Source organism: Trichechus manatus, unplaced genomic scaffold (assembly GCF_000243295.1).
Source record: "Trichechus manatus latirostris isolate Lorelei unplaced genomic scaffold, TriManLat1.0 scaffold00030, whole genome shotgun sequence".
Taxonomy (NCBI): domain Eukaryota; kingdom Metazoa; phylum Chordata; class Mammalia; order Sirenia; family Trichechidae; genus Trichechus; species Trichechus manatus.
In genome coordinates, this window is record NW_004443966.1 from 17,894,084 (window position 1) to 17,909,055 (window position 14,972).

The window sequence follows — 14,972 nt, forward strand, 5'->3', positions numbered from 1 at the left end:
AAGCAGCGCTTGGTGGATTTGAACTGCTGACCTTTTGGTTAGCAGCTGTAGCACTTAACCACTACACCACCAGGGTTTCCCATTTTGTTATATAGGCAATTAAGAAAAAAAAAATTGTAATATACATACTATTGTATTTGCTTTTTTACATAACATTATAATTTTCTATCCATAAATAATAGTTGGATAGTATTTCCACTATAAAGAAGTACCAAATTTCTGTAACCAGATCCCCTATAGATGGAGTTGTACCCTTTTCTTCTTATTACATACAATAGTATAGTGAACATCCTTATGTATAAAGGCATTTCTGTAGGTTAAATTCCAGAGAGTAAAACTGCTGGGTTCCCTTGCCTTTCTTTCTTGATCCCAATTCCCTAGCCCCCTTTCCCGCTTTCAAACCTCTGCTCCAGTGGCCACCTCCTCTGCAGCTCCAGACATGACTCCCAGTGTGTAAAAGGAGAAGACGCACAGTTCACGAGTACAGACAGCTGGCTGAATGGGACATATTAAAGAGATAGGGGTGGGGGAAAGGGAGGTATGCAGTAAGAAGGTGCTGCGGGAGAGAGGGACAATCCTCTAGAACAAGGTAGGAATTTGGGGCCTCTATGTCAGAAGCAAGCTATTCTAAAAATAAGTGAAATCTAAATTCAAATGACTTACACATAAGCTTGAGAATCAATGCTGTTTCCTTTATGAAGCCTTCCTTGACCTCCCTAGTAGTCAGATGCTGTAGTTTTTACATCACTGCTTCTACCTCTCCTTACACTTAATACATATTGTGATTATGATTCTCTATCTACCCACCTTGACTTGGAGTCCGTGAGGACAGTATCATGTTCAATCATGCTGGTTAGTATCTGATTCCTATTTTTCAATGCTAGGTGGGGACTCTATCCTCAAAAATATTCTCATATCCTCATTTCTCCAAACAGCACTGCCAAGATTCTGTGAAAAGCAATTATTCTTAGAGTCTCAGGGAGTGTGGACAGAATTCTACCTTTACCACAGATCCAGGAAGGAAGCAATAAGAGGGGTCCTTGGCCAAGGACCCAAGGAAGAGGGTCACAGAGCAGAGGCCTATACCTTGAGCATGGAGCCATTCTGGAAGACGTGCTGCTCATCGCACACCACACAGTACTCATTCAATGTCGGAATCCTCTGCTCTGCATACTTCATGATCTGAGGAAAGAACAGATTCTATTAATCTTTTGGAAGTACAGGCAGATATGCGAAATAATCTAAGCATCTTTTCCAGCTACCTTCCTCCCTCCCAGTCCTGTACCCGGGGCAAGATTTATTCTTGGGCCTTGCACTTAAATTGACGACCCAACTGCAAAGCTAAGACTGTATAGTATAAAAAAAATAAAACCGGCAATGACCTCAGATTTAGAAGACTTGGTTAAAGTCCCACCTCTACTTATATATCTTATGTAACTTTGGGCAAGGCAGTCAACCTGAGCCTTGGTTTCTTCATTTATAAAGTGGGGCATTATTCACCTCATAATGGTGTTGAGAGGAATGAGGTGATTTTCTGAAAGTATTTTATAAACATTAACAGGCGCTCATCAAACTACTAACAATAGTTGTAGTAATTTGGGACAGGTATTTAGTCCATGATCAGGTGACAAGGAGGCCTGAGAAGTCATTTCAACTACCTAGAAAATCAGCCTATCCACTAGTAAATACCACACACAGAACTCTGTGATGGGAAGACAGCACAAATCCAAAGCTCACACAGCAATATCCTAAAGCATTTTATAAACACTCTGTCTTAACATGGCTTTTCCAATCAGCTGCACTTTGATTGCAATCAGGCTGCTTCCATCTCACATACTTTTGGGCTGGTAGTAGGACATACAAAGGGTTTTATTTATTCATTTAATATAGATTTATTGAACGCCCACTATTTATCCAGCTCTGTGAAAGGTCTCCTGATGTTGCAATGATATATAAAAGATTTTCTTTGTCTTCTAAGACCTAAACTCAGGAGATGTGGCATATATAACAATTAATTACAATTCGTATGAGACCAAATGGTCAACAACTACTTTAAAATAAAGATGAGAATGTAAGGGGGCAGGAAAAACACAGTACTGGAATCAGAACAACCAAAACAAATGAAAATATTCACGCATTGTAAATAATGCAACCACTGTCACTGAACAACCTGTGAAGACTGCTGAATGGGAACCTCAACTGCTCTGTAAACCTTCACCGAAAACACAATATTATTTAAAAAAACTTAATTACAATTTAAGGCAGCATATGGTATGTGACACATAGGTGCCACACAAAACAAAAAGCAGTGAGGGGAGAGATCATTTCCAGCTAATATAGTTAGGGTAACAGAGAACATTCCATGAAAAGGTGGCATCTGAGCTTGACTTTGATAGGCAGATACGGGGAAGAAGGCAGGTGGAGGCAGTGGCATAAACAAAGGTAACAGAGATGCAAAAGTGAGAGCATGTGGAAGCAGCCGAGTGATTACAATAAGAAGCAAATGACCAGCAGTGACAGAGGTCTGTGAGGAAAACTGGACACCACTTGAGCCAGGATGTTCAGGACTGTAAAGACATTAGTGTTCACCCCTCTCCCTCATCTAGATACCTACACAGTTAAAACGTGCAGTGCCTCGTTTGGCACTTGATCGTAAGTGGTCTGTTAGTGTTGTCTTCCCAGTAACGCTAAGCTTCTTGAGGATGGACCTGTGCCTTCTTTCCTCCTATCCATACACTACTTAGTATAGTTTTGGGAGCAAAGCAACCCAGAAAATATTTGTTAAATGACTCTAAGGAGCTAGGAGACCACTACCAACGGATCAGATGGGTCAGACAACAGGAGAGAAGGAGCTCTAGAAGTACCTGAACGAGGAAGCCATACTCCAGAGTGGGAATGTTCTTGCAGTGACCACTGACCTGGTGAGAATAAAAAGACCCCATGAGCCTCCCATGAAGCTGAGGTCTAGACAGACCTTACTTACACCCATCACCTAGAATTCTCCAGAAGTAGCTAAGTCCTAGCCTGGATCAGCCTAAGTAATCCCAAAGTTGGAGAGAAGACCTTGAGACGTTTTCTCCAAAAGAAAAGGGCCCACCTGGCCTTGATCCTCTTGCAAGGTAGTTGGAACAGGTTAGTGCAGCAGCTGACTACCAAGTCCTATCCCCAGCCCTACAACCTATAAAATCATATATGACATCTCCTTGGGATGACCATCTCCAGACCCTGCTTTATGGCCTACTATAAAAACTGGCCAGTTTGGATGTAAGTTTTCAGCTATAAGAAATGTATTCCATTCTAACCACTCATGGTACATGCCCAGCACTGATTAATGATGCCTGGACAACCATACTTCCATCTATTTTGAGTAGCTATCTCCTACATTTCCACTCCCATCCTCCTAAGGCCCAAATCAAACCTTCCCCGCCCATGTACCAAAGGAGAGGTCCGTGCTGGGGGAGGGAGGCCCACGTGCTGGGGGCACAGGAGACCTGCCTGGGGGCTGGGAGGGTAGCCAAACACCTCCACTTTGGGGTTCTTCATGGTGCAGGAGATGGAACGGTTCATGAGGCGCCCAACTCGAAGCTCTGGTACACCCAGTTTGCCTTTCAGCATGGAGTCCTGTATGATAGGAAAACTGGGAGACCTGGGGAAGAGACAGCAAAGAGAAGTGATGACACTGGGGATTCAGTATAAGTCCTAGAAGAGGACTGGAGCTAAGAGAGATACAGGCCAGGATGGGTAAAGCCAAAGACAAACTTGTATCTGAAGAAAATTCCACTGGATCTTAAACACTGTCAAGGTAAGTAGATTATGCATCTGAACTTGATTCTTATGCCCTTATCTGTGCTTTCTTTGGAACAAATCCATGAAGGGTAGGCAGAGGTAGAGCCCAGGTCACTCTCTATGGTATCTAGGCTGGTATGGAATGATCCTCTGGACAGGATGCCTATTTCATTTATTCATTGTACATGTATTTTTTTTTTTTTTATTAAATACTAAACACCGTGCTAGGCAAAATTAGTTACATCCCCAAAGCCTAACGTCTGATTGTCAATAATGGTGCCTGTAAGCTGAAAATCTGTGACCCCAAGAGCCATCTGTTTAGTACTCGTCAATATCTGCCACCTGGGTTTGTATCTGTCTTTGGGAAGATTACAAGTCACCCAGAGAAAAAGGGGGAGAAAACAAAATGAACCCCCCAAAAAAACCTACCCAATAACAACAATCAGGTAAACCTGGGGTCAAAGAATGGAATATTTATTTCCCAAACCTAGAAAACAGATCGATGTACCCTGCATAAGCAGGAGGAATTAGTTTCTGTTTCCTCACTCTGCTCCTTAGGCTGGGGAATAAGCATGAGAGTCAAAGACGTAGAGATTAGCATGCATTTCTCCAAATACACACCATTTACTACGTGTACTGTGTTTTACATAAAGGATGGGGTATGAGTATTGGGTCAAGAGTAGAAGGGTAAGGACGCACAGATGACAGCACCACATGGGTAGTGTTAACAGTGAAAGATACAGCATTCAGAGAACTTACAGAAAGGACAGACAACATAAGTTTAGAAAATCAAGATGGAGGGGTGAGGGATAAGACAAGACTAAGGTGATCAGAGATTATCAGTTCCTAGGGGAGCACTTACTTGGGGATGGGTGAGAAGATGCTTAGGCCAGCTCGGAACTTCTTGATGGTACCACTTGCCTTGAACCAACTGTGCCTCTTTTCTTGCTGGGTCTTCAAGAAATCGTTGCTGAGATGTTTCCATTGTTGGGATGTGAACATGCCCAGGATCCTAAGGGATCAAAGAGACTAGGCTTAGGAAAGCTCAGGCAAGAGAGTTGGTCAATAAATAAGGACTAAGAGAGGCAATTAATCAGAAATTCAGATCCAGGGACTGCAAAAATAGTTGTGGTGGGGGAATATGTGTTTGAAGACTCCCTTGATATGACCTTAGCACATGGAAATGTACTGTCCTAAAGCACCTATTCAAGGTAAGGGGGTAAATAGTCATTCCTATTACCTTTAGAAGGAGACATCAAGGTGAGCCTTCAAAGGCTGTGAACCTTGAATTTTTATTGCCAAGAAATGACTCTAGAGAGAGTGGGACAGAAGTGATGGGATGGAAGTGAGTACCACTCTCTGCCTTGTGAATAGTGAAGAAGATTAGGGACATGAGGGGTACTAGTCCCTTCATGTGGAGAAAAATTACATCACTACGATTTATGGTTTCCAACTTAGATTGGGCCCTCAGCTAGAGTTGTCAATCCTTTCACTGGTCCTTGATCAGTTTTCTCTAGTATTATTCTAAGCTATTAAACTCTTATCATCTTAAGTTTCTAACTTCATCTACAATCAAACTCTTTCATCTTAACAGAGAAAACCGAGGCCATCAAAGATGAGCTCCCTTAATTTTCCAACACTACTACAAAACCTATCTCTATTTTCATCCTTATCTCGATCCCTCCATTCTCTGAAGACAAGGTGACTCCCCTATTTAAGATCAATTCCTCTACCAGGCTCTAGATCTCAGCCCCTTCTTGACTCTTCAGGGACTTTGATCTATCAATCATCCCTGCTCTCTTGTATCAGTTCCTGTCCTGCAGCCTATAAAAAATTTCAAGTACCTGAACCTCAGTCTAGCTACCTCTTTCTCCTCTTTCCATCCTCATCCAATTTCTCAATCTATATTTATTGTTTCCCCTTCCTCGCCTACCACTCACTTCTCAACTAACTGCATCCTGGTTTCTACCTTCACCAATCCACTAAAATTACTAAATCCAACAGAAACTCTTAAGTTCTCCTCTTATTCTGATACCTGGCCTCCTTGTGGAAACTCTCCTCCCTTGTCTTCTATGGCACCATTTTATTCCTGTTCTTCTACTTCCCTGACCTACCTTGAGGGTTTTCTCTTCCTCTGTCTGCCTTCTGGCTTCTTGGGTATTTTGACTGGGTGTTATAAATAGTGTTTTGCCCTTGATCCTATTTTATTCTATCATGCTCTTCCTTAGCAATCTCTCATACTCTATACTAGTTGTAATTAACATCCATACACTGATGTATATCTTCAACATTAACTTCTGTAAGTACCAAATCCACATATCTGTCTACTGAGGATCTGCACTTGCATACTTGCATATCTCAACTTTAACTTTAAACAAATGTCTAAAACAGAACTAATTATCTATCCCCATCCCAAAACCCTGTTCTTCTTCTTGTATCTCTATTTAAATTGGAGGTATCACAATTTACCCAGACATCTGGCCTGCAAATCTAGGTGCAATTTTCCACTATTCCTTCGCTCTTATGACCATATCCAACACATCCAAATCACTCAAGTCTTGGTGATTTTATACTCTCCAAATCTCTCTAATCTCTTTCATCTCCATTCTTACCTATGGTCACACTTTACTTCAGGCCTTCACCATCTCATGTCTGGACTTCTTAAAAAACCTGCTACTTAACTGGTTCTGGTTTCCTATCTCACCCCGTCTAACCAGTTTTGAACAACGCTACCAGAATAGTTTTTCTAAAACTAAATCTGATCACGTCCTTTCTTTGCCTAAAACCTTTCAATGCTCCCCACTGTCTATAAAAGCCCAGGATCCTTTCTGATTTGAACCCCTCCTTACTTCTCTGGCTTTGGTTCCTACCAGTCTCCCCTTGGATACTCAAGAAATATTTAACTACTTGAACTCACACAAAAAAGACCAGACTTACTGGCCTGACAGAGACTGGAGAAACCCTGAGAGTATGACCCACTGGACATCCTTTTAGCTCAGTAATGAAGTCACTTCTGAGGTTCACCCTTCAGCCAAAGATTAGACAGGCCCATAAAACAAAACAAGACCGAATGGGCACGTCAGCCCAGGGGCAAGGACGAGACGGCAGGAGGGGCCAGGAAAGCTGGTCACGGGAACCAGAGGTTGAGAAGGCGAGAGTGCTGACATGTTGTGGGGTTGGTAACCAATGTCACAAAACAATATGTGTATTAATTGTTTAATGAGAAATTAATTTGTTCTGTAAACCTTCATCTAAAGTACAATAAAAAAAAAAAAAAGAGCAATATTTAACTACCTGAAGCACCCTACACACATGCTGCTTTACATGACTGTATCTCTGCAAATGTTACTCACTCTCAGAATCTGTCTATACGGACGGCGCTTATCCATCCTTGAAAACCATTAATCTGCCTCTCATTCTTTCCTTCATAGCCCTCCTCCACCTGTCACCAGACTGAGTCATCCCTTCTTCTGTGTTCTTTCTAAACCTTACATATTCACTTATATTACAACATGTATCCACTGGACTCTATTTGAAACTTCTTTTAAGGGTAGAATCTGTGCTTCATTTCTCTTTGTATACCAAACACTTAGCAAGATAGTCAACACATCCAACAAACTAAAATTATCAGAGATCCTAGAGTCTATAAGGAAACTGTAAGAGGAAATGTGAACAGCATGACTGATTCCCGGTTTGTACTTTTCTTTAAATTGTAAGTAGTGATAAGCCTCTCCTGTCACATCCAGGAAGTCTCAAAGCCAGATATCCCTGAACCACAGGCTCCCCTGCCACCACCATAAGCTTGGCTCCCCAAATTTATTTTAGCCTTCCTTGGGTATACTGCAGAAGGATATTTTTTGTATAAAACCAACATCCATCCAAGGGTCTGCCTGTCCATCCACATATATCCATCTGTCTTCCCCTCACATGTCCATGACCAAGAAAGATCAAAGTTCTTACTTTTTCAACTGAAGACCCAGCCCAAACCCTTCCTTATTCGATGGCTGGAAAACCTCAATTGACGGTTCTGCAAAGAGAAAAGAAAGTTCCTAGTATGTACATATCTCTATCCTCCTGGGAATCTGAAGGCACAGTTCCATGGAATAGCTTGCTTAGATTCTAAAAACAGTTGCTGCAGCGTACTCTAAACAGTAAGGGTGGAGGAAGGAAACATCCGAGGCAGAGGGTAGACTTTGGGAGCTGACTGGGCAAGTTCAAGTGTCCTCAGTAGGAAGCTGAGGAGAGAGGCAAAGAAAAAATGATATCTGGAAATCAGAGAAAACAATTTCATTAACCAAGAAGGTCTTTAGGGGGATGGCTATCAGGTGCTAGGGGATAAAGACACCAATGAGAGGAGACTGAAAAGCTCCTACCAATGGCCTTATTCCCAGTTTTTCTCTACTTCAGTTGGCTGATGACTGGATCAGACCACACTCAGAACACCCAAATAACCAAAGTCACTGCCTTTACCTGGTCCATCAAGGTACTGGGAGAGAGAGAATCGCAGCCTTAACACAATAGGTTCTGTCCGGAGGACCTTCCAGGCTGTAGAGACTTCTTCCTAAAACAATAAGGGAAATAGTTACTAGCTTAGCAACAGAGAGGAATGGTTTGATGCTTTCCCCGTATGACGTACACATGCACGTGACAGTACACACCACTGTCTGCTGATGGTCTAGGAAAGACAGGGATGAAGAATATGTGCTCCAAATACAGCACTCAGGAACAAGACTCCTGGCCTATATGACAAAACCCACAAGCCCAGCCAGACATGTTGTTGGGAGGCACTAGCACCACTTACATCAAGGAAGCTGATGTTGATGTGGAGGTCAACGTCCACGTCATCGATAGTTCCATATTCTCTATAGAGACACAGGTGAGAATCATTAAGGGAGAAAGAAGGAAACAGAGACTGAGGTGAAAGGAGAACAGAGCCTGGGGGCAGGGAAGAAGGAAGGGAAGGGTGGAAGGTAGCCTTATATCTAGGCTCTTAGCTATAGCCTCAAGCCACTCACATGATTAGGGTCTTCTCCAGGCCAAAAGGTGAAAACTACCAGCCTAGAGGGGTCTAGGATTAGAGGGACTTTCTAAGAAAAGTGGCCATACTTCTCCCACTGGCTCCTGTCAGCCAAGCTGAAGTATTCTGAGCGACTCCCACTATCATTAAGCTTTTAATTTATCTATGTCCACAGACCTCCTATCACACTATAAAAAGGAAAAACCCCTAGCCTTTTAACAACTCAGAAGGCAATGGCTCGCTCCCCTGCCATCCCTGAAGTAGAGTCCCACCTGATGGATACAGAGTTCTCACTGTAGATCTCCTTCACGGCTTCAATATCTGCATCAAGTTGTGGGTGTCGATACAGGTCGGCTGCACAGCTCCCCTAAGTCAGTGGCAAAAATAGTGGTGGTAGGGAGGAGTGGAAAAAGATAAACAAGGTGGAGAAGAAGGGGATGAAAGATTGAACATGGAGAGATCCCAGGAAGAGGGAAAATCAAACAGCAGCAGTACAGGCAAAATGAAATCTGCCTACATGAAGGGGCTCTTGGTGGTGGTCCTAGGTGGGGCTTTCACTGACAAAGTCTCCCTCTCATCACCAGTCTAAGACCTTACAGCAGACCAACTGCAGGCTTTGTTTGAGGAGTTTACATCCTTAGGTCTCCAGCGTTTCCTCTCGATGACCAGAATCCTCAGGTATACCTTCTATGAGAACTCGGAACAGGCTGAAAAGCACAGCATTCAACTCTAGTTGGTTTTGTCTGAAGACTCCCTGACACTCCTGCTCACAATCATGCCCTGGGCAGTGATGGCATTAAGGAATCAGTGGCAGGATAATCTTTTAAGAATTTGAACTTTATGAATGAAATATCCCCCCGGCTAGTGAGAAAGGAGCCCTGGTGGTGCAGTGGTTAAGCACTCAGCTGCTAACTGAAAGTTGGCAATTTGAACCAACCAGCCACCCTGCAGGAGAAAGATGTGGCAATCTGTTTCCATAAAGATTTACAGCCTTGGAAACCCTATGGGGTGGTTCTACTCTGTCCTGTAAGGTCACTATGGGTCGGAACTGACTCAACGGCAATGGGTTTTTGGGGTTGCCTAGAGAGAGAAGAGACTATGAAAATAATTATTTCTAACTAAGAACATATGAGTAGCCTCCACGGACAGAGACTATGGTGTACTCTGGGACAGGTATGAGTCCAAAGCAGGAACAAGGACATGCGATCAGCTCTGACAAGATCATGCTCAGACCATATCCTCAACTCATCTCTGCTTTAGAACAACCTCTCTCACTCCTAAGGCATCCAGAGAGAAGCACACATCTAGACCATCCAACTTGGGTCTTCCAGCCATAGCCTCACCTGAACCCCATAGAGAAATTCCTCTGATTCATTATCTCCTTCCGAATCATCATCATTCCAGAACTGGCCTTTGATGTCCTAGTGATGAGAAATAACATAACCCACCGTTAGGTTCTTGTTATCCCACGGCACGGGGTGGGGTGATAGGATGGGAAATAGGCTCCCACAAAGAGTGGGAGAAGGTCCCTTGGGAGAGAGTAACTGAGGCCCTAATCTCTTTCTTCCTTTGCCTCACCCTTTGGTAGGGTCTCAGGCTTTTTCTGAATCTCCATGGCCTAACTCTGACTCAGTGGGATGAGGAAGAAAACAGTAGGGAATTCTGGCTTTCTTAAGTCTCAGTATGATTCAGGCTCTGGTAGCCAGCAGAAGGAGGAAAACAAAAGACTTAAATTTCAGTGTCAAGGTTGACTGCCAGCCATATCTGGGTTCTAGTACAAGCTGGCCTTTCCTAGGATCATTACCCAAGGCAGCTCCCAAGCACACCTAAGCTCTTTTTGAATCCCTTACTTTAACTCTTCCCTTCTTTCCCAAGGAAAGCCACCTACACACACACACGTATACACACCCACCAAGTAATACTGTTTCCATGCTCCTTCTCCTTCCTTTAACTGCGAATAGCCACTCCACTTTCCAATAGGATTGAAGGGAAAATACCAGGAAAGGGTGAGATCTGCACTTTGTCCCATCAACCCCCTGGATGATAAGCTGGAGAGGTGAAACCTTCATCCATCCCAGGTGGGCAGTCAGTTCTCACCATTGGGTCAGTGGGTCACTCACACTCCCAGGTCAGTGCTAGGCAGCATCCCTCCATACTACCAGTTGAACCCAGGCCAACGAGATGGGCATTTAGGAGGCCACAAAGGGAGACAATGGAGAGGGCAATGTCAGGAGCTGACAGGAGATCTGCTGGAGATGGTAGACTCTGCTGCTGCGGTGGTGACAAGTCACTGTGTCCTATGGAAAGTAGACAACAGCCGGTTTCATCACCACTTAACAGCTCAGAGATACACTTTCATTACATGTATGTCCAGATACTTGCACACAGACATACTTGCATGCATGTACACACACACTTACATGTATGGTTCTTTGAAGAAAATGAACTATGAACGCACAGTTTATGCTGAAAGCGGGGACTGGAACATGTCTGCAGTCATCTGACTGATGACTGCAGAGTCCCAAGTTCCTGCTGTAGTTCCTAATGCTGAATCAAGCCCTGGAGCCAAAAGATGGTGGCAGAATCAGATGCTTATGCTACTCTCCAGTCATTTTATTTTGGAACAGTCTTCACAGTACCACTCCCCACCAGAGTTAAGAACCAGAATCTGAGATTCTTTTTGGACTCTTTATGCCCAGTCATTTCTCCAGACTGAGTCATTATCTCCTTTTAAGCAACAGAATCACTACAAGTCTCTGTATGACAATCGCAGCTACCTTAAAAAGTCCTCAGCAATACTGGATATCTTCTGGGAGCCATGGTCTGAGTCTTTATGGCCAAAATAATGCCCTAGACTCATCTTAGAACCCATCCCTAAAATAAAAATGCAATAACGAGCCCAACAAATGCTCAGAAAAAGTGACCCCTACTCCCTTCACATAGTTTCCCTGTTCCCTCCTAACTCTGAGGAACCCCAACCCCACACTAGCCACTTTTAGTCCCACAAAAGCCTCCACATTAAGTAGAAAAAAAATTATCTGCCAAATTTATGAAAGCTTTAATGGCACAGCGTGGCAAAAACTACTCTACAAGCAAATTGAAAAGCTTTCTGTTACTCTCTAGATCAGCAAGTCACAAGTACAATCACCTAGGGAACTTTTCACACACACAAGTGCACAGCCCCACCCAATACCAATTAATTCAATTTCATGGGGTTGGAGCCCAAGTATTAAATTAAAAAAAAAAAAAAAACTCTCCAGGTGATTCTACTGTGAAGTCAAAATTAAAAACCACTGTTTCAGTCTTCCTGGTTCTGCAAATACCTCAGCCTAACCCACTCCAACCTTAAACACAGATGTTCTTGGTCTCTTGAGTCTATTGAACCTTAGGTTTCTGGATCAGTGGTTCTCAGAGTGGGGTCTGTGAAACCAAACCACAGCATCAGCTGTTAGAAATGCACACACTCAGCCCCACCCCAAGACTACTGAATAGGAAACCCCAAGGGTGGGGCTCAGCAATCTATGCTTTAACAAGCCCTCCAAGTTATTCTGATGCATGATAAAATTTGAGAATCAATGTTCTAGATCCTTGTGAGTTCCAAGGGCCTGTGGTCTGTTCAGATCCCAATTTAAGTCTGGTCACCGATCCGGGATAGGGACATAAGCCACAATACCAGAGCAAACTCAGCATAACTGTCCTCCAGCTGATAGTACTTCCTGACCCATTTAAACAATATGCAAAAGGAAACTGAAACTGAAGTTTTTAGGGATGAAAAGACAGGTTGCCTGGGATTTGCTTTAAAATCCCACAGCAACCCCATAGAACAGAGTAGAACTGCCCCATGGGGCTTCCAAGGAGCAGCTGGTAGATTCAAACTGCCAACCTTTTGGTTAGCAGCGTCATCACTTAACCACTGTGCCACCAGGGCTCCAAAACACTACTCCAGCACCAAAAAAAAGAAGGAAAAGAAAAAAAAGATGAAATAAAGTGTGGATTATTGATGAAGCTGGGCGACAGGTACATAAGAGTTTCTTGTACTTTCTACTTTTGTGTATAATTGGAAATTTTCGTAATATAAAGTTAAAAAAAAAAAATCAGAAGCTTCTCTTGCGGGGGCTTCTCCCTAGAAAGTCAAATCTAAATATAAACAGGAGTATTATCCCCGAGACTCCACAATGGCTTCCTTGCTCTTCTTTAAATATGTCAAGCATATTCCCAACTAGGGGTCTTTGCGTTTGCTGTTTCTCCTTCCTAGAAAGCTTTTTACCCAGATAGTCACATGGCTTGCTCCTTCCCTCTTTCAGATCTCTGCTCAAAGGTCACCTTGACGATCCTAAATAAAACAACAACCTAACACACATACAGACCCTCTTTATCCCTCACTTCCCGGCTTTAGTTTTTTCTACAGCACTAACCATGTTCTGACATACTATTGTTTGTTTGTCTTTATCAGCAATCAGAATGTAAGCTCCATTTGTTTTCACTCCCTATATTCTCAGCAATTAGTACAGTGCCTGGCACATAGTGGTCCCTTAACACATACTGATTGAATGAATGAAGGAGTGAATGAACCCTCACTGGACACTAAGTAAAAGAGGCTCCTTGACCCAAATGAAAGGTATATACAAGAATCCAAATGCTTCTACACAGACAAACGCATACACAAAATGATTTTTAAAAAACAAGATTCCATTCACCTTCAAGGGCAGCTGAGAACCAGAATATGAAGATCTGAGGACTGGGTTTGTGAAATTTGAAAAGAAAACAGGTGCTGATCGGGATGATCACAGAAGAGTCCAGAGGGAGCAACTAATGTTCAGCCTGGGCTGTCCTGGGCTTGGTGGTAGGATGATGGCAGCGAGGGTCAGAAGTACCAGCTTTCTTTTAAGGTTTCTGTCACCGCAGAAGTCAAGAAAAACTTAGCCTTTCTCCAAGGGCTGTTGTTGCTTGGTTCCTGCTGCTGTCCCAAGAAGAAATAGTAGTTCAGGGAGTTTTTCTTGTCTAGGGAAGAGACAGTTTAGAGACTACCAGCTTTTTCAAACCAGGCTGCTTTAGTGAAAGGGACTTACTCTCTGGAGAGACAGAGAGTGGGTTTAAATGGTGAAGAGTGGGAAGGGGCAAATGGTGGGCCATGGAAGTCACAGAATCACAGACGTTTTAAAGAGGAAGAAGCATGAAAGATGGCCTAATTTAAAGGCTTTATGCTACAGACAGAATACTCAGGCCCACAGAGGTCAAGCGACTTGCTTAAGGTCAAAAGCAAGGGGATAGTGGTATTGGGACTTAAGCACATTTGACAAGTCTAATTCACATCAAATACTCATCTGATGGAGTTATAATGAATTATTAAGGAAACTATGAACTAAGAAAGACTTATTCATCTAAATTAAATAAAGGAAGGAAGCTTTCAAGAGAACTTGAGGCCAAATATAGACTGAAGAGAACCCAGAGCAAGGGTGTTGTTCAGCCCAGTGTTTAATTTGGATGATGACAGTTGAAAGAAGCTTTATAAATCTGCAATGGAATAGGTCAAATGTAAATACGCCTCAAGTGTGGATCACAAAGGCCTTTCCCTAGGTCCAGGGGCGCTTCTCGGTGTGACAACTTTACATCTGGTCAGAGAAACCTCCGAGCTCAACGTTTATACTCTCGGCTTTGTAGTCCTGGGAGAGGAGGTTACTCTGCTCCAACAGCGAGTGCTCCCTTCTCTGAAAGACTAGGCCACTGAACAAAGAGTGTTAAAGAAGAACCTACGGAGGGGCGATTCCCGCAGGCTAAAGCTATCTCGGGTACCCCGTGCAGAGAAACGACGGGGTTGGCTCCGAAAACACTCTACCACCCGCGCTTCCAGGACAGGCCCTCAGGCCTCCCTTGGGGAAGCAGCTACAGCTCTTTTTCTCCGGGTTCCTCCAGAGACCCCAAAGATTTCCTACACCTGCCTCCCCGGGGAAGAAGCCCTGTGTCCGATCCGTATCGCCAGGCGCCCGACCTGAGCGAAGCCTGTCAACTCTAGCAGGGTCCTTCAGCGTCACCCAGTTCAAGCCCCTCACTTCATCCACCCCGGCCGAGGCGGGGCGGGCCCCACACCCTTCCCGCGGCCCGACCGCCCCGCCCCGTCCCCGTGGCGGCCACCCCACAGGACGGCCTCGCGAGTACTCACGGCGACCCC

At 43.8% G+C, this 14,972-nt stretch overlaps 1 protein-coding gene across 16 annotated transcripts in view; it reads right to left on the reverse strand.

Annotated features, from left to right (window-relative positions):
- PARP6 (poly(ADP-ribose) polymerase family member 6) overlaps positions 1-14,910 on the reverse strand; it is a 36,058-nt gene extending 21,148 nt beyond the window's left edge. For 13 of the 16 annotated variants that reach the window (XR_002823784.1, XR_002823780.1, XR_002823781.1 and 10 more), the window contains exons 1-12: positions 13,501-14,910; positions 10,901-11,100; positions 10,147-10,224; positions 9,076-9,170; positions 8,588-8,648; positions 8,257-8,347; positions 7,747-7,813; positions 4,649-4,798; positions 3,496-3,646; positions 2,865-2,918; positions 1,087-1,182; positions 403-495 (exon numbers count right to left, since the gene is read on the reverse strand). Coding sequence is in view for 9 of the 16 variants with exons in the window: in XM_023729786.1 (XP_023585554.1) it covers positions 403-495; positions 1,087-1,182; positions 2,865-2,918; positions 3,496-3,646; positions 4,649-4,798; positions 7,747-7,813; positions 8,257-8,347; positions 8,588-8,648; positions 9,076-9,170; positions 10,147-10,224; positions 10,901-10,903 (939 nt within the window). In the remaining 7 variants the exon portion in view is untranslated. The remainder of the gene's footprint in view (positions 1-402; positions 496-1,086; positions 1,183-2,864; positions 2,919-3,495; positions 3,647-4,648; positions 4,799-7,746; positions 7,814-8,256; positions 8,348-8,587; positions 8,649-9,075; positions 9,171-10,146; positions 10,225-10,900; positions 11,101-13,500) is intronic. The other 3 variants (XR_002823785.1, XR_002823783.1, XM_023729785.1) reach the window with 2 other exon arrangements.
- Between the last annotated feature and the right edge of the window lie 62 nt (positions 14,911-14,972).